The sequence below is a fragment of the Triturus cristatus genome, chromosome 6 (assembly GCF_964204655.1).
Source record: "Triturus cristatus chromosome 6, aTriCri1.1, whole genome shotgun sequence".
Lineage (NCBI taxonomy): Eukaryota > Metazoa > Chordata > Amphibia > Caudata > Salamandridae > Triturus > Triturus cristatus.
In genome coordinates this window covers 1,086,062,861-1,086,081,137 of record NC_140589.1, presented here as the reverse complement: position 1 = coordinate 1,086,081,137, position 18,277 = coordinate 1,086,062,861, and the positions used below count along the sequence as shown (strand labels likewise).

The 18,277-nt window shown below is 48.7% G+C and overlaps 1 protein-coding gene across 3 annotated transcripts in view; it reads left to right on the top strand.

Moving 5' to 3' along the window:
* Positions 1-18,277, top strand: part of OSGEP (O-sialoglycoprotein endopeptidase) — an 871,251-nt gene that overhangs the window by 32,316 nt on the left and 820,658 nt on the right. For all 3 annotated transcript variants that reach the window (XM_085611966.1, XM_085611965.1, XM_085611967.1), the window contains exon 2: positions 12,187-12,312. In XM_085611966.1, coding sequence (XP_085468092.1) covers positions 12,198-12,312 — 115 coding nt within the window. In that variant the 5' untranslated portion in view covers positions 12,187-12,197. The remainder of the gene's footprint in view (positions 1-12,186; positions 12,313-18,277) is intronic.

The following is an 18,277-nucleotide window of genomic DNA, read 5'->3' as shown; positions in this document are numbered from 1 at the left end:
ATTGATAATGCAATAGGTCTCGCCTTTGATTAAGTTAAAGCAATTTGCTTTGCTATTGTATAGCGACGCAAATGGCTTTAACTTAATGAAAGGCGAGACCTATTGCATTTTTAATGCTTGTTATAGTTGTGTGGCATCTGTGTATGTTACTCGCTGAGTTGCTGTTGTCCTGGTAAAGGCGACATGTTTGAATAATCTTGTGCGTGTGCTTATCTTTGTTTACATTTGTAGAGAGTCTGGCCATGTGGTCCTCTTCAACTTTTCCTCCTTGCCATACATTATCACGTTTGTTTCCTGATCCAATATAAGCACAAACCATTTCCTCAATTCCTGATCTAATAAAGGCTTTAGACGTGTTTCTTTTAGGAAGGAGGCAGTAACTGAGCAGAATGTCCTCCCTGCCTGCTCCTTAACAGGCTTTGCCCCCGAGGCCTGTGCGTCACGGCCTTTGTCATAGGGCACGGAGAGACTAGCATCACTTCAGGCACACACAGAGAACATAATCCAACAAGGGATTGTGCTCACCCAAAGAACATTACGAGCACACAGACGACAGCACAAAAGGATGGTTTGTGATGTGTTCAGATGTAAGGAATTAAAGTGAACTCAATTATTATTTTTTTTTTATTTTTATTTTTTTTGTTAGAAACCGTTTATTGCAATCTCAAATATATAAAAGTATGGGCCTACAACCTTCCGGCCGGCCGCTAGAATAGCAGGAGCATATGACATACGTACAAAAAGGCACTTGGCGTTGCAGAGAAGTAAATCAGGAGGTATCAACGACGTGGGCCACATGACTCTGAGCCCACAATACGGTTTCATTTTATACAAACACAACCACACAAAAAACCACACCCGCAAGGCAACCCGCAATCCAAAGTAACAGCACGTGCTCCTCAAATGGGGGACCCCAACCGTTCACAGGAATCTAAAGAGGGGAAGGGGAACAGAGCAGGGACTGGGGGAACCCTGTGCCCGAGGCTGGGGGAGGGGGTCAACTAGGGGGACGGAGCTGGTGAGGCAGCAGGGAGCAGTGGTGGCTCGCAAATACCCCCGCGGTAGGCGTTCCAGGGGCCCCATACTTTCACCCACGCCCCAGGCTTACCCCTCGCCACATACACCACCTTTTCTCGGAACATGCACCAATCCATGTGTTCTTTCCAGGCCGACACTGCCGGGGGCCTCTGGGATCCCCACAGTTGAGCAATGTCGCGCTTAGCTATCATATATCCCAGAGTCACCCATCGCGTCTGCGGAACCGAGTAGTCAGTTGGTTCCCACACATTCAGCAGGCATCTCCTCGCTTCAGGCAGCAGCGCGACATGCGTAACCACTCGCAGGACCTCATGCACACCACGCCAGAATCGCTCCACCTTCGGGCACTCCCACAAAATATGCAGAAAAGTCGCCAAAGCACCACACCCACGCTTACACAGCCCATCCTCAGCATAGCCCATACGCAGAAGCCTTGGCCCAGTCATGTAAACCCGGTGGAGGATCTTTAGCTGGACGAAGCGAAGGCGAGCCGGTATGGCCACCTCCTTCGGAGAGGCCACCGCGGAAATCCAGTCCTCGTCGTCCAACTCCAGCCCATCGGCAACCCAAGCCTCGCGGAGGCCAGTCAGCAAGCCCGAGCGGTCATTAATCAATTTTTTGTAAATAAGGGAGATCGTGCTATCCGGAACGTGGCCATCCAGCACTCTATCCTCCAGGGGGGAAGACTCCGGGATGGAGGCGACGTCTGGGAAGACGGAGCCCAGTGCGTGACGGACCTGTAAGTACCGAAAGTATTCACTGCCCTGCAGCTGAAACTCCGTCTGCAGCGTCTCGAATGTTTTAAATCCCCCCCTCGTCCAGAGATCCCCCACTTTACTGATGCCTATCGTGTCCCACTTCTCGAAGCCCTTCGAGGTCCACAGGGAGCCCAACCTCTCAGACGCATATAGTGGTGACGCCCGGGTCAAACGGTCCTTCCACCCCATAGCTGCATTAGCCGCGTGCCATACCCGCACCATGACACGCGTAGGTCCCGTCAGGCGGGGGTCGGGCACGCCAGAGTAGAGCGCTCGATTGTAGTCGCCACCGGGCAGGAGCATCTTGTCCATTTCAAATGCCGGGTTTAAGGCGGGCCCGTAGAGGCCATGATTAATAGCAGCTAGCTGGGAGGCCCAGTAATACCGTTTAATATCCGGGAGGGCAATCACCCCGTCGTACCACGGGAGCGTCAACTTCGCCAGGGCAATATGCGGCCTCCCGTCCCAGAACAGGCGGCGCTGTAGACTCTCCACCTCACGGAAGTAGCGCGCCGGGACTAAGTCCATAGTGTTCTGGAGAGCGTACAGGAAGCGCGGCAACGACATAATCTTAAACAATGCCGCCCGGCCGAGCGGCGAGAGCGGCAGGCGCCGCCAGCGCGCGACGTCCTCCTTCAAGCGCTGGAGGGGGGGAAGCAAATTCCGCTCGTAGCGGGCCTCCAGGTCCAGAGTAATATAGATACCCAGGTACCGAAACCCCTGAGAGGCAATCTGGATCGGACAGTCCCGCGGGAGGACGGGAGCCTCCCCGGAAAGCACATACACACATGATTTAGCCCAGTTGATGACAAGGCCTGAGTTGCGGCCGAATGAGCGCAAAACATCAACCAGGACAATCAGTGATTTACGCGGGGAGGCTAGGTACAAAAGGATATCGTCCGCATATAGGGACACGCGGTCCTCATACTCTGGGGTCCAACGGAGACCACGGATGGAAGGGTGCCACCGCAGCCACTCCGCCAGGGGTTCCAAGGCCAGTGCAAACAGGAGCGGCGACAAGGGGCAACCCTGTCGCGTGCCCCGGCCCAGCGCGAATGGAGCCGAGACTCGTCCATTCACCACCACCTGCGCCAATGGGCCCGAATACAACAATTTGACCCAGCTGATGAATCCCGGTCCAAATCCAAATTTCGCCAGCATCGCCCAAATGTATGGCCATTCGAGCGTATCAAACGCCATGGTGGCGTCCAGGGACGCCAATATGGCCAGCTCCCGCACAAACGGGACACGCGCGAGCACCCCGTGCAAGCGCCGCAGATTAAGGGCCGTGTTGCGATGGGGAATAAAGCCGGACTGGTCTTGGTGGACCAGATCGCCCACCACGCCGACCAGCCGGTTGGCTAGCACCTTGGCGAGGATTTTGGGCTCCGCATTCAAGAGCGAGATAGGCCGATAGGATGTAACCCGGTCTCGGGGTCTCCCCTCTTTGTGGATCACCACGATTGTAGCCAGACGCTGGTCTGGCGGGAGGGAGCCCCGCGAGTGAGCCGCCAGGAACATCGTGCGGAGGTGGGGTGCCAGTACGTCCGGTCGCAGCTTATACAACTCGATAGGGATGCCGTTTGGGCCCATGGCCTTGCCAGATGCGACCGAGCGTATGGCGAGGGCAATTTCGTCCGAGGTGGGAGCAGCATCCAACGACTCCCTGTCCTCCACCGAAAGGGAGGGCAGCGCGATATCTCGAAGCAGGGCATGGGAATCCTCCTCCGAGCAGGGAGAAACCGGGGAATACACCTCGCGGAAATAATCCGCGAAGCAAGAGACAATGTCTTCTGGCTCGGTGACGCGTACACCATCCATCCTCTCAATCAGCGGGACTACACGACTCGCTCTCTCCTTTTTATCCAACCACGCAATCAATTTACCAGCCTTATCACCCACATCATACAGTCGCCCCTGTTGCTCTCTACTGAGGCCCCTGGCCGCCTCCGTGACGAGGGCCCTATAGGCCGCCTGTTTAAGGTGTAGAACATGTAGTGCGTCATCCGTCACCCCACTCCCCAGATCACCCTCCAATTCAGTAATTTCGGCCTCCACCCGGGTCACCTCCTCCTGCTCGCGCCTCCGGGCATGGGAGATAAAGGAGAGGGCCTCCCCTCTAAGAACTGTCTTGAAGGCTTCCCACAGGGAGATAGCCGAAGGGACAGACCCCACATTCTCCTCAAAATACCGCTGCAAGGATTTAATCAGGTCAGCACGAATAGTGGGGTCGCGCAGGTACCAGGCATTGATTGGAGCTACCCTGCCCTCCCCCCTCGGGAAGACATCGAAGTGCAACAGGAGCGGGGAGTGATCCGAAATACCCCGCGCCAGATGGCGCACCTCTCCCACTCTCCCAGCATAGGCCGCAGGGACAAGGACATGATCAAGCCGCGAGAGGCTACTATGGGCACCCGAATGGAAGGTGTACTGCAGCTGCGCGGGATGTTTTAGTCGCCAGCAGTCTACCAATCCCAGTGTATCCAAAAGGCCGGACAGCCACGCCTGTGCCCGGGGGAGATCCCTGGGGGGGTAACGATCCATAGTCCCAGAAGCCACCGCATTGAAGTCCCCCCCTCCCCCCCCAACCACCAGAAGCCCCCCCCGGAAGGTCAAGGAGGAGGCGCCCCAGGTCCGCAAAAGTGGTGGACTGTAACCCCGGTGGGACGTACACTGATACAAAAACAACTACTTTGCCCTCCATTCTCCCCACCAAGACAGTGTAGCGTCCCCTCTCATCATGGCGCACCTCATCTATTTCCAGCGGAAGCGAGGTCTTAACCATGATGCCCACCCCCCGCGAGCCCGACGTGAAGCCCGAGTGGGCCACCAAACGATAGCCACGCCGGTTCATGGCATAAAAGGAATTACCAATAAGGTGTGTCCCCTGCAGAAAGACCACATCTGGCGAAATTCGTTTCAGATACTGCAGGACCACACCTCGCTTAATCCTATCACCCAGTCCGTTAACGTTCCACGACAACAGAGTCAAATCCCTACCCCCCCATCACATACAGAAGCCATCATTTGTCCCCCCGAGAGCACCTCAACAACACCAATACAGTAAAGGGTTTGCCTTGCGGTAAAAACGAACAACACCCCACCCCAACCCACCCGTCCCAACAGAACTCCCCCCTCCCTGCACCCCTGCATGAGCCCAGACAGCCCCCCCCAAAGTGCAGTGTGCCTGTCGCCCCATAGATGAAAAAACTAACTAGTCCCCCAGAGGAGGAGGGAAAGCCCCCAAGGGACCCCGTACGACCTCCACAGGAGGGGAACATACACGATCAGTCAATGGTGACAATAATGTTGTCCAGAGCAAGGCCTACTATTAGTCCCTCAGTCCTGATCCGGCGAGCCCTCCCCGCCAACCGCACCCCCCCCACCCCCCCGGCCCCGATCCCCGGGCAAAGTGTCCAACCAGTCCCCGGCCGCCTCGGGACGGTCAAAAAAGTGCGTGCGGCCATCCACCTCTATCCTCAACTTAGCTGGAAAAAGCATCGCATACTTGAGGTTCAGGTCCCGTAGGCGACGTTTGACTCCGAGAAAACTCAGTTTCTGCTTTTGGACCGCCGGAGTAAAATCAGGGTAGAAGTTCACGTCCATGTTGTCGAGTCTGACCGGTCCTTGTAGCCTAGAAGTCTGCAGGATAGCGTCTCTGTCCCGAAAGTTGAAAATCCGGGCAATGAGAGGCCTCGGCGGAGCTCCGGCCTTAGGTCTTCCTCCGGGGACCCTGTGGGCACGTTCCACCGCAAAGAGTTTACTCAGCCCCCGGGGCCGGAGATGGGTGAGAATCAGGTCCTCCACAAACAGATCCGCCGCCTCCTCCTCACGTCCCTCCGGCACCCCGATAATGCGGACATTGTTCCTCCGGGCCCGACCCTCGGAATCCTCCAGTCGACGATCCATCAGGGCGCTCGCCTGGCCAAGCCGGCGCACCTCCTTTTGGAGGGCCGCCACGTCCGTTGTGAGGCCCGAGGTAGTGTGGGCCAAAGAATCGACCCGGTCATTCGTTTTGGACAAATCGGCCCTCACCAGGCCCACATCCACAAGGACCGAGTCTATCTTCTGCGCCAGAGTGTCAAAGCGCTGGTCCACCGAGGCCTTCATCTCGGCAATGGCGCCCATGACATCTCGGAGGGTCAGGTCCGCGGGCAGAGCAGGGGCATCAGTCGGGCCCGCAGGGGACCTACGCGGCGCCTCTGGAGATCCCTTCTGGAGGGTGTAGCGGTCCATGCTGTTGGACTGATGGACTGCGCCACGGCGGGTCGATTTCACCTTCGTCCGTTCGCCATCTTGCTTTGTGGACATGGTTTCAGTCCCCAAATCGTGCCAATCTCCTTGAAAGGGCCGACAATCCAGTTCCCGGGCTCCGGGGGGGGGGGGGGGGGGGCGACCACAGCTCCGCGGGGCGGATCACAGCCGGCGGGCCGGCAGGGCACCCCAACGAGGCCACACCACCGCACACCGCCCCGCAACCCTACCTCGCCTGGCAGCAAGGAGGGCACAAAAGCGAAAGTGAAAGTACGGGGCACGAGAGTCGCCCAACCTTGCCCACCGCTGTTGTGCACTTTGTCTCCGGATCGCCCCACAACTCCAATCCGGGGGGCCGGCGCAGAGAAGGCCGCAAATCTCAATCGGTGCTCCCGCCGGTGTCCGAGGTCCGATTCGGAAACGGAAAACGGGTGGCACCTCAGCTCGGGCTCACAAACACAGTCCCCTCGTCTAGGACAGGATATGGTCAGGATTTATGCAGGAGGTCGCGGAGGTCCTCGGGAGCCTCGCACCTACGTGGCCATCTTGGTTGCGCGCTAGGCTCCTCCTCCGTGAACTCCATTATAAATGATAGTTTGTGCCTCCCTTTAACGTAGGGGACGATTGTCGGAAAATGGGACGGTTAGGGTAAATTTTCACGCTGCACCTCACAAGTCTGCCTTGATTACATTTTGAGAAATATATAAATGGCCACAAAAAAGCACACTTTTTAAGCTTGTTCAGGATGTTTATTTTTTAAGGACCGATTATATTTACGTGTGCAAGATGTGCACTACCCACTAAAGTTCATCCTGGATTTGTTTTTAATTTTAACTGAGTCTGCAGCAAAAATCCAAAACCGGCAACTCCCATTAAAGAAAACAGGGCACCCGATGTCAAATCAGCATCCAGCACCCAACTGCCCCAGTGCCTCTGTGGGTGCACCTTGTGTGCTAACTCTGATCCCCCTTTGCCCTGAGCTAAACTCTAGGAGCTTTGCTCCCACATCCAAGTGGCGAGCTCTTGAGCAGCCACCAACTGGAGGCCCCTTACCCCCATTGGATAACATTGGGCCTCAGCACTCTGCACCCGGCCACCCTAGTGCCGCTGAGAGGGCTTTGAGTGCATACTTGATCCTGGGGGAACACTTGTTCTAACCCCAGAAAACCAACTCCTAAAACTAAGTACTTGCCTTTAAACAGATAACTTCATTTACTCCCATAGGATTGCATTGACTGCCTTCATTTACTCCCATAAGATTGCATTGACTGCCTTTCTGTGAAAAATGTTGGAGAATTGTACGAAAGATAAGAAACTGTATATTTACCAAAACTAATTTACTCACCTTTTATCTAGGAAATGTCTTGGTGTGATATCTAGGCATATCACTCTGAGAAGAAAAAGTAGCTTAAAAAGTAATCTGAAAAATAATGTACAAAGTAATCTCAATAGTAACTGAAAAGTAGTTCCAACTGTGACTTACCTGTAACCAATCCAATTGCATTCAACTGCATTCAAACTGTATTTCACTGCAATATTTTTGCAAAGTATTATTACACTTACCTGTACCAGGCCTGGCTTGGTTCTAGAAAATAAAATACAACTAAATAAAATGTTTATACAAACAAATTGGTCTGAGTTCAGTCTTTGAGTGTGTGACATAATTTCTTGTCTGAGTGTGTACAATAAATGCTTAACACTACCCTCTGATAAAGCCTTACTGCTCGCCCACACTACCATTAATAAGTAAGGTATTATCTATTTTTACCTCTGCCTGTCTTTGGGAATCCACTGGTCTCTGTGCACACTATACTATACCTTAGTTTGGTATAGTATATACAGAGCCAGCTTCCTACAGCCTTTAAGGAAGTAATTCAGGGCTGGTTCATGGCCACTTCCATTGGCGTGCGCCGCATACTGGTGACAGATGTGGAAAACGCACACTGTGAACTACACCAGTTGGAAAAACCGAGACCTGGGCACCCGGAGATTCGACAGGAGCTCCTGGATACGAAAGAGAAAATAGCCGCCCAGGAGGAACGACTGAGGTGCTTTGACTACAAAAAATACATCAAACAAACCCATGCAGAAAGAGATAGGACGGGCTCCCTGCTGGCCTGGCTGGCCAATCCGACCCGCAGAAGTAACTCTATTGTGGGAGTAGCAGATTGTGCCGGACACAACCTGTATAAACCGGATGAGATAAAAGGCAGATTTCTAGAGTTTTATGTGACTCTGTACGGGACCACGGGGAGACGTGGAGGGAGGGAGATGGTGGACATCCTTGCTCCGCTCCCCCTCTCCACTCTTACAGAAGAAAACGCTGAGACATTGGGGGCAGACATTACTGAACAAGAAGTAAGGGTCGGCCATTAAAGGTCTTGCCAGGGGCAACACCCCAGGAACAGAGGGGTTTTCCGCTGGATTCTATGCCTCCTACGTGGAGGAACTAGCCCCAAGTCTGGTGAAGATATGAGGGGGCCTGAGAGGAGGGCGCTCGCCCCCATTTCACGGGGAAGCGCTAGTAATCCCACTGCTTAAACCGGGTAAATCACCTCTAGCCTAAAGCCATTATCTATGCTCAATCTGGATTTTAAAATACTGAGTAAACTCCTAGCGACGAGACTCCTCCCATTCATAACAACTCTTGTCCACTCGGACCAGGCAGGGTTTATCCCGGGTAGAAATACGGCCCTCAAATCAGACGATTATTATCCATAATGGCGGCGAGTGGGCAGAGGGGGAGGAGAGGGAATGGTCTACGCGATTCCCATCAAGTAGGCATTTGATAGCCTTGAATGTTATTTTTTATATGTGGTCTTGGGACGAATGTGAATAGGTCTAGGCTTCCTGCGATGGGTAAAGCTACTTTAAACGGAACCTGTGGCAAGGGTGCAAACAGGCCGCACAATATCGGAGCAGTACTGGGTGGAGAGGGGGGGGTGTGACAGGGGTGCCCCCTTTCCCTCTTCCTGTTCGCTCTGGCCAAGGAGCAATTAGCTGCCTTGTTCGGACAGGCAGTAAATATTGAGGCCTGCAGATAGGAGGACATGCCCATCACATTGCACTATATGGAGACGACCTGCTCTTGTTTCTGAATGACCTGGGAGGGGGAACAGCGAGGTGCCATGGAAATGATGGCTGAGTTAGGGGCACTGTCGGGGCTCAAAGTAAATTGGCAGAAGTCTCAACTCTTCCCACTGGTGGAGGGCAGAGACCCATCGGACAGATTGGATGACCTTATGTGGGAACCCCGTTGTCTACGATATTTGGGTGTCAAGAACTACTACTCCCAGTCAGATATCCAGGTGGGGAACATAGAGGGGCATTGTGTGGTCCTTAAAGGACAGCATGTCCTTCTGGGGAACTCTCCCTATCTGTTGGCATGATGGCACTTAAAAAAATTAAAAAAGAAATGGTAGCTCTACCGAGGCTATCGTATTTTTTCACCACACTACCTATATGGATACCGAGAACGCGGTTCACCGACTTGGACTCTCACATGATATTCTTCATTAGGGGGACTGGCTGTCGGCGGGTAGCTTTGGAAACACAAACGACCAACAGAAAAGGGGGGACTTGCGATCCCTGACTTTGAATCTCATTACCTAGCGGGGCAACTGCAGTGGTTTACCCAGTGGATAGCGGGGAGACTGATGCAGGGAAGAGAAATGGAGCCATTTGTCTCCAAGTGCGGTGTGTTCTTACGGACACTACTGGGGGGAAGGTACAACGAGAGAGTACAAATAGACTACAGTGATACGGCGCTGCTTGGGAATGTGCCTACAGAAGACACAAAATTGAGTGCCCTACTCACCAGACTTCCCAATGACGATGATACAAACGCTGCCACACTGGGGACAATGGAGAGGCCGGGCGGACTTGGTAAAGGCAGGAGCGACCAAGCTGGGAGACCTGTAGAGAAAAGGGGAGTTTCTGCTATTTGAAGAATTCCAGACAGACTGGGGCATCGCCCAGGGCCTGTTCCTGCTCTACAGAGTGGTAACGGCAGATATCAGGAAACATTGGGGGATGGGTAGCTCGGAACCTAAACACCAATCCACCTGTTGCTATATAGGAACAGCGGGGGCAGGATCAAAGCAGTCATGTGCCTATATAGAGTGATTGGCCAAGACTCTCTCCAACCTTTGACAGTACTGAGAGACTGGTGGGCAGCAGATTTGGGCTTCCTATGGAAGATGAGGACTGGGAGAACACCCTGGACAGTATCCCTAAGATCTCGAGAAATGCCTATTCAAATTGATGCATTTTTATGTTCTTCATCAGGCGTACCTCACCCCGGAACGGATTACCCAATATGTCTAGAGGGAGGATGAGGGATGCCCTCGATGTGGGGAACATGGGGCGGAAATGTTGCACATGTTCTGGGATTGCCTAACCCTATACACATACTAGCAGGAGGTCACATCTGAAGTGGCAAAAATAACTGAACGGGAGTTCCCTGTGCGCCGGCGCAATACCTCCTTAGTCTATTTCCCCACACCTCCAAATCGAGGGTCACTGATAGATTCCAGGACCTTGCTTTTATACTGGCCAAGCGTGAAATCACGAGACGCTGGAAGGCACCTGACCTGGCCAGGTGTGAAATCGCGAAACCCTGGAAGGCACCGGGACCCCGAATAGCAGGGTGGAAAAGGGAACTGGAAACCTGGGCGGAATGGGAGAGCAGAGTACTACGGAGGAATGCATGCAGTGGGGGGGGGGGGAGGGGGGACGAGCCAGGGCATGGGAAGCACTAGTAGAGGGTATAAGAAATCCGGAGCCAAAGTCTGGTGAATCCTCTCCCTCGATACAGTCCCGGTGGGGGAGCCCAATATGCCAGGACCCTCAAGGGGCTATAGAGCTGACACCCCTAGTTGAGTAAAAACAAATTAGTATAAGAGGGCTGCCCTAGAGATGCTAGGGAACAGCTAAAGCGAGGTGAATGGGAGCTATGGACCGATCAGAGGTGTGCCACCCCTTATAATTGAATACTAACTGTGACCTGCAGTGGGGGAAGGGGAGGGAGGAGTTCATATGGGGATGTGTACAAAAGAGATAAACAGTATAAATGCAATAACATGTAATCAATAAGATGTAGAACGAAAGACACAATTTCCATACAAGTGAATGTATGTAACCAAAAGGAACTAAAAAAAAAAAGAGAATGAGGCAAACGGCATTAGAGCTGAACAGTAAGACATCATAAACCGCATCACATAACGGTATGTCATCTTAAAATCAGTCCTCATTTGAAGGTTATCATAGGACTAACAGAATTTGAATAGCATAGTATTTCATCTTGTAGTAGTGGTGTGTCATCAATGACTATCTAATGATATATGGCACCATAATTGCAGCTTACATTCTTAAAGACTGTTCGTCAGATGGTTAAAATTAAAAAACTATGGCCATAGGACGTCTAGAGATGCAAGTATGTGCATTGTCTGCATTGGGAGATATATCTTGGAGCAAAAACTAACATGCCTAGATTTGTAGGAAGGGAATGAAATGGACTGTATGTGAACAACATAGGGTGTTAGAGGCCATAAGCAACTGAATTCCTAGTAAGAAATACCATAGACATATTATAAAAGGTATTCATACATTACAGCATCTGTGTTAGAAGTGTCCATTTCAGCCTCTTGGATGTCATCAAGGAAGGAGGTCAAGTCTCTTTGATCATTGAAGAGATGTAGAGTGCCTTTATAGATAATATGAAATCTGGCCATCTTGATCCTCATCAGAGGACTTCTCCATTTACTCTGAAGAGTGTCCCTAAATCTTTTTGGGGATTTAAAGTTGTAGCAGGCATGCTGTTTGAATATCTTAAGTCCTCCTATTACTGTTTGCAGCAAAGTGCAAATTTGTTTTGTGGCAGATGGTGCTGAATCATAGAAAGTGATACAATGTTCATCCTTACAAAGAAAATGTATTTCTATGTCTATTTGCATTTTGAGATTGGGAACTTTATACACCTGTTTTTTTTGTGTTTTTTTTTTTACTCCATTGCTCTAGAATTCTTGGCAGATGTTGCTTTTATGATAGTAAACATTTTCTTAAGTGATTGCAAACTCTCTACTTTTCTCTTCTTGAGCTGTACTTTCATCTCTTTTGTTACCTCCACTCCATTTAGGGAGAGCTAACATGACAGTCGTCATCGGGTTTGAAGGCAGTGCTAACAAGATTGGCATTGGTGTGGTAAGGGATGGCATTGTCCTTTCCAATCCCAGGAGGACCTACATCACACTACCGGGGCATGGTATGTATTTGCTATTGTATTGATATTTTGTGACTTGTTTCCTGCACAACTTTTTAATTGGCTTGCAATTCCAAATGAGATATATGTGGATTTAATTGCCTGACAGTCTTTCATGGAGTTAGTCTCTTCAGTGGAGTGGGGCTTTGTTCCCTCTGCCAGCTTGATCTATGCCTTTCCCACTGCTCTCATGGTGGGCTGTTTCACTGGTAGTTACTGAGATTAAAATACTTATTAACCCTCATGAGTAGGTAAATAGGTGGGCTGGAAAACTTCATGGGACCCATGTCTGTAAGAGTTCAAGATTTACAAGGAGTCACACGAAGTATACAACATTAGTTTTGAAAGGAGATGTGGCATTCTGCTGATTGGCTCCAGTGTCATATAGCCTGGTGAAATGATATGAATTACCAAGAACTCTACGTGTAGATGTGCACACTGACTCGCAGCCACTCTGGGAGAGGAAAGTATGTGACATAACGCCCCTAAGGTCTGACTCTTCTGGCCTTATGTCAGATGGACCTCATTGCCATTTTATTTCATGGAGGCCGCCATCTTTCTCCCTTTACACAGAATAATTGTCATGTCTGCCATTTGATGTAGGTGTCATCTGACCTTCTCTTGTTTTTATTGGTTTTGCTTTAATGAGAGAAAACAATACAATGAAAAAAAAGAATTGAGCGATAAGAGACCTATCCATGAAGTGGTTAATATAACAATCATCTACTTCAATCACATGGCTAATTATAACCTTCAACAACCATATTGCAAGACTAAAATAAGACAATAAGCAAACCTCGCAATAATAGAAACCACAAAACACCCACCAACCATAGTTCCAGAAAGGGGTAAGTGGAGGAAAGAAAGAAAAGACCTGCTCCATATTATCTATCGTCCCCACCCGCCCGATTCCCAAGCAGCTCCTAGGATGTTAATGCTGTGATATCTGCCTTTAGGGATCCTTCTAGCTGAGGACATGGTTTTAACTGTATCCCGCGATAGTTAGTCCAGCATTCCAATATTTTGTAATATTTCTCTGGACAGCCCCTGGCTATGTATCTAGGCTGCTCTAGGCCCATGCAGCAGTCCAGACCCTGGGGTTTGATGCGCCCCTTGTTGATTTTATATCCCAGCACCCGGAGGAGGAGGAAATAGTCTAGGTGAGAAAAGGTCTTACAGACGTCGAAGAAGAATTTATACTTCCCTTCCAGGGGGTGACAAAAGTGCCATGCGTCAATTAAACCCATGTTGTCGATTTTAAAATGAGCCAGATGCGTCTGTGACAAGGCGGCTTCCAGACCCCGGACACTGGTTCAGTGGGGTGAGACCACACAGTTCATGTAGCGCCACCTCCCCCCAAGCACCCAGGGGCCCACAGGGAGCTCTACCACCACGGCGCGTATGGAGTGCATATACATTAATGAAGGAGAAGGGTCTGCCCTCGAAGACAGGAGATTGTGACATATCTGCCCTGGGCGTCCTACCACGTCCGTAGATAATGATACGGGACATGCCTTCTGATAAGTATACCTACACCCCTGGATCCTCTAAGTTGTGACGGAGTATTCCACTCTGGATTTCATAGTTGGGCCAAAAAGGGGCATTTAGTACCCATTAAGTGGGTTTCCTGTAAGAGCAGGAAGTCCGGACCAGCCCTCAGAGCAGCACTCAAGACAACACTTTGCTTGGTCTCGTCTAATAAACCATTGACATTCTATGTGAGCAGCCGCTAGGACCCGGAACGTTCATGTACAGATAGGTCAGTCGCCATGAGGGATATCTGGGCAACCACTACATCGGGCCTCGGGAGTGAGTGCACCAGTGCAGCGTGGGCAGTGGTGTGTGCGCTGGCAGTGGTATCCAAGAAGGAAGAAAGAAAAGGAAACACCCCCCCCCCCCCCCCCCTTGACCTTGAGAGAGGAGGAATTTCTATTATTCTTAAAGAAGTTTGTAAGTGCATCATTGAACCTACACAAATTGTTGATTGCAAATGATTAGCATTTGCTGTCTTCTTTTGCTCCACTATTACATTCTCCGGAGTCTTAATCTATAGACCGCCAGGACAGGGTAGCAAATTTTGCCAATCTCTTCCAGAAGTAATGGCTTACTTAGCCAGCACTAAAGCTAATTTCTTCCTTTTAGGAGATTTTAATCTCCATCTGGAAGAACGGACAAAATTGCCAAACTCCAGTCGTCTTCAGGATTTAATGGCCATTCAACTATCGCAAAGAGTATTTGGACCTATTCATGAGAATTAGACCCTGACTTTTCCAATGATAAATTGTTAGTCATTCAAAACCCATTATCTGTCACTTTGTCAGATCACTTTTTAATACCATTCATGTTGGAGTCCTCTGAAACTCTTCCTAAGTATAAATCAGTGACTTGAAAGGACCGCTCATGGTCAAAACTGCCTATTGAATCCTGGAAACAGGCGCTTAATGATTCTCAACCTATTCTAGATTCTGATCTGACCAATGCTAATGAAAAAATCTCAGTGCCTGATTCCGACTCTTGGACACGTCATTCCACTTTTTGAGAAGAAAATTAACAATGCTGCTTACTCACCCAGCAAAATATTTTACATAGTCGAACCCCTTTTAAAGCCTGCCTTCACTGCCCCCCCCCCCCCCACCAGACTCATCATTGTCGCAATGCAACGCTTTTTGCGAGATTCTTTCAGAACAAAATGCAAGCCATTTATAGTAGTCTTTCACAGTCCATAGACACTAGCTGTGCCCAGCAGAAAGAAAATGTTCCGACCACTACGTGGCACAGTCTGAAGGACTTTCCTCTTCTGACTATAAAAAGTGTTGGTGACATTTTCAGAACTATTAAATCCGGCTCGCCTGAAGATCTGGCCCCCTGCATGTCTTGGTCAAAGTAGCTGACCAGATTTCCCCATGCCTTCTGAAAATGGTAAATCTTTCTCTGACCTCAGGATCTGTCCCAGCATCCTGGAAACAGGCTAAGGTCAGAGCATTATTGAAAAAGCCTAACCTAGACTCCCCGGAGTTAGGAAATGATCAGACAATTTTCTTCCTCGCTTCGATGAGTAAAATTGTAGAGAAGCATGTCAATTCAAGTGTATCTGGATTCCTAGAGAACCATGAAATGTTGCACCCAACACAGACTAGGTTCAGATCCTATCATGGTACCGAAACTGCCCTTCTGAAGGTAGTAGAAGAAGTCAAAAGGCTGTTAGATCAGGGCGGATCGGTGTCTGTCATCCTCCTTGATCTTAGCTCAGCATTCAACACAGTAAATCATGGTCTACTTTCAGAAAGGATGCAGAGCGTGCTAATCTCCTGCATAGCTCTCGCCTAGTTTTTTTCTCACAGATTGGTCCTTTAATGTTTTTGATAGAGCCTGTTCTTCAGCTGCTCTTCCTTTAAACTGCGGGGTACTTCAGGTCTCCTCATTAAGCCCCACTATTTTTAATGTATATACGAGGCCATTGGCAGATATGGTCATGCCGTTTGGGATGTCAATTGTTTTCTACACAGACAATCAGCAACTGGTATTTTCCCTCACCCACACTAAAAACACCACCATCAATTCATTAGTTCCTTGTCTTGAGAAGGTTGCGAGCTGGATGACTGCTTTCTGCCTCCCGTTATTTTTTTATTTTTTATTTTTTTATTTTAGGTTACATACCCCCGTGGTGGTGGGGGAGGAATTAGCAATGAAATCATAATCTTACAAACAGATAGCCATGAAGAAGAAAAAAATTGTACGACAAGGATACATTAGGTTAAAGAACTAGAAGCAAGATCATACATGGAAGTATACATGAAGGCAATGCAGAAAAGCTCATATAAATTATTAATTTGTCGACCATTCTAGACAGGGAGCCCAATTCTTGAGAACAGATAAACATCAAGCCAATCCTCTAAACTTTTATACATGAAACTAAAGTCATATAGACTGAAAAAAAGGGAATTATACAACAAAAATATGTTTGGTTGAGAAACTAAAAGCAAAATCGTACAAAAATGTATAGATAGTAGCAATACATAGACTGAGATAGATTATTAATTTATCAACCATTCTTGAAAAGGAGCCCAATTCTTGAAAGCAATTAGGCGTCGTGTATTTCCTCAACTTTTGTACAGCATTTTCTAATTTAAACCAGGCCAACATCCTAGCCTGCCACTGAGGAAAAGTAGGTGGCTCAGAATTTATCCAAAGAGAAGTAATACAAAGTCTGACCATTGCCATTGCGATAAACAAGAAGGCCTGTATGTGGCTTGGTCTCTCAGAGGCCATAGAATATTGATAACCGGTAATTACCATTTCTGCTGAGATTTTAATTGGAGTATGAGTAATCTGTATTAGAAAAGTTTCAATTTGATTAATAAAAAGCAACAGCTCTGGGCAGTCAAACATATGAAGCGAATCTGCAGACGGAAATTTGTATCTTGCACAGGTTGAGCTTTTACCCCCGATAGCCGTCCCCCATCTGACCAATTTTGCAGGTGTGTAGTAGAGATTGAACATGGCCATATAGCTTTGAGTGCGAAGGGTACCGGAAACCAAAGTGGTCCTAGCTAAGACCAATGGAAATTTTAAGTCAATACTAGGTACTCCAAATTTAATCGCCCATTTGTTATTGTGATCTGATAGGTCATCTGGGAGTTGAGACAAAAAAGAATAATATAGAGTCCCTATTTTTGCTTTCCTTTGAATTAGTTCAACTATCGGAATTTTATCAAACAAACTTGGGTTCAACAAAGAGATTTTATCGAGAAAACTTCGTATTTGTAAATATTTAAAGAAGTGATTATGCTGTAATTTAAACTTATGTTTTAAAAACTGAAAAGAGGCCATCTGGCCAGAATCTGCGAGATTTCCAATATGTCTCAGACCATAAGAAGCCCAGATAGAGACTACACCCTCTTGAAATATTGCTGGAAGTAATCCAGAGGCATTTAATGGTGTATAGTAATTAAGCTTAGGAATCAAAAAATGACGGCGGACTTTCTGCCAAATCGAAAATAGAGCCCACAGCACCTTGAATCTAGTTTTCTTGAAATAACTTGGTTCAAGAATACGAGTTAGTATTCCTTTTGTGGCGTCGCCTAGTGCAATTGAGTATATAGATGGTACCAAATGGAGTGATGTCTCAACAGTCTCCCCTGATAATGGGAAAACAAATTGCTGGATCATGGCTGCCCAGTAATAGTAAACTAAGTTCGGAACTGACCAACCCCCACGGTCCTGCGGGAGGCACAGCCATTTGGTGGCCCTTCTTGGCTTACGGTATGTCCATAAAAACCTTTGACAAATCCTTTGAGCTCTTATTAGAGTAGGGCTAGTAATTAATAATGGGATAGATCTAAATAGATATAAAAATTTAGGGAGGACGAACATTTTGAGAACATTACAACGCCCAAATAAAGAAAGGTGAAGATGATTCAACCTTTCTAGTTTATTATGAAGCAAATCAATAACCGGAAAATAGTTCAGGTCAGGAATCTGTTCGAGTGCAGCTGAAATCTGAACGCCTAAGTATGTTGCCTGTGAGCTGATAGGAATCTGAGATACTGGCATAGCCGACGTTTGTAGGATTTGCGTTTTTGCAATATTTAACTTGTAGCCCGAAATTGAGCTGCTAAAGTCTCCAATGCCGGAAAAGAGCCAGCAACATTATCTGTTAATACTACTATATCATCGGCATATGCCAGTGCCTTATATTCAATACCATGAGCTATAATTGGAGAAATATTTTGAGACTTTTCTATAAGAGACAGACAAGGATCGATGAATAGAGCAAAAAGGAGGGGAGAACAGGGGCATCCTTGTCTGGTGCCCCTGCTGATCGGGAAATAAGATGATTCATTCCCTGAAATACGTATTTTAGCAATTGGGGATATATACAGAGTTTGTAAAGCCAGAATGAATTCCGGCGCAATACCTTTCCAATGCAGGACAGCCCATAGGTACCCCCAGGAGGCCCTGTCGAACG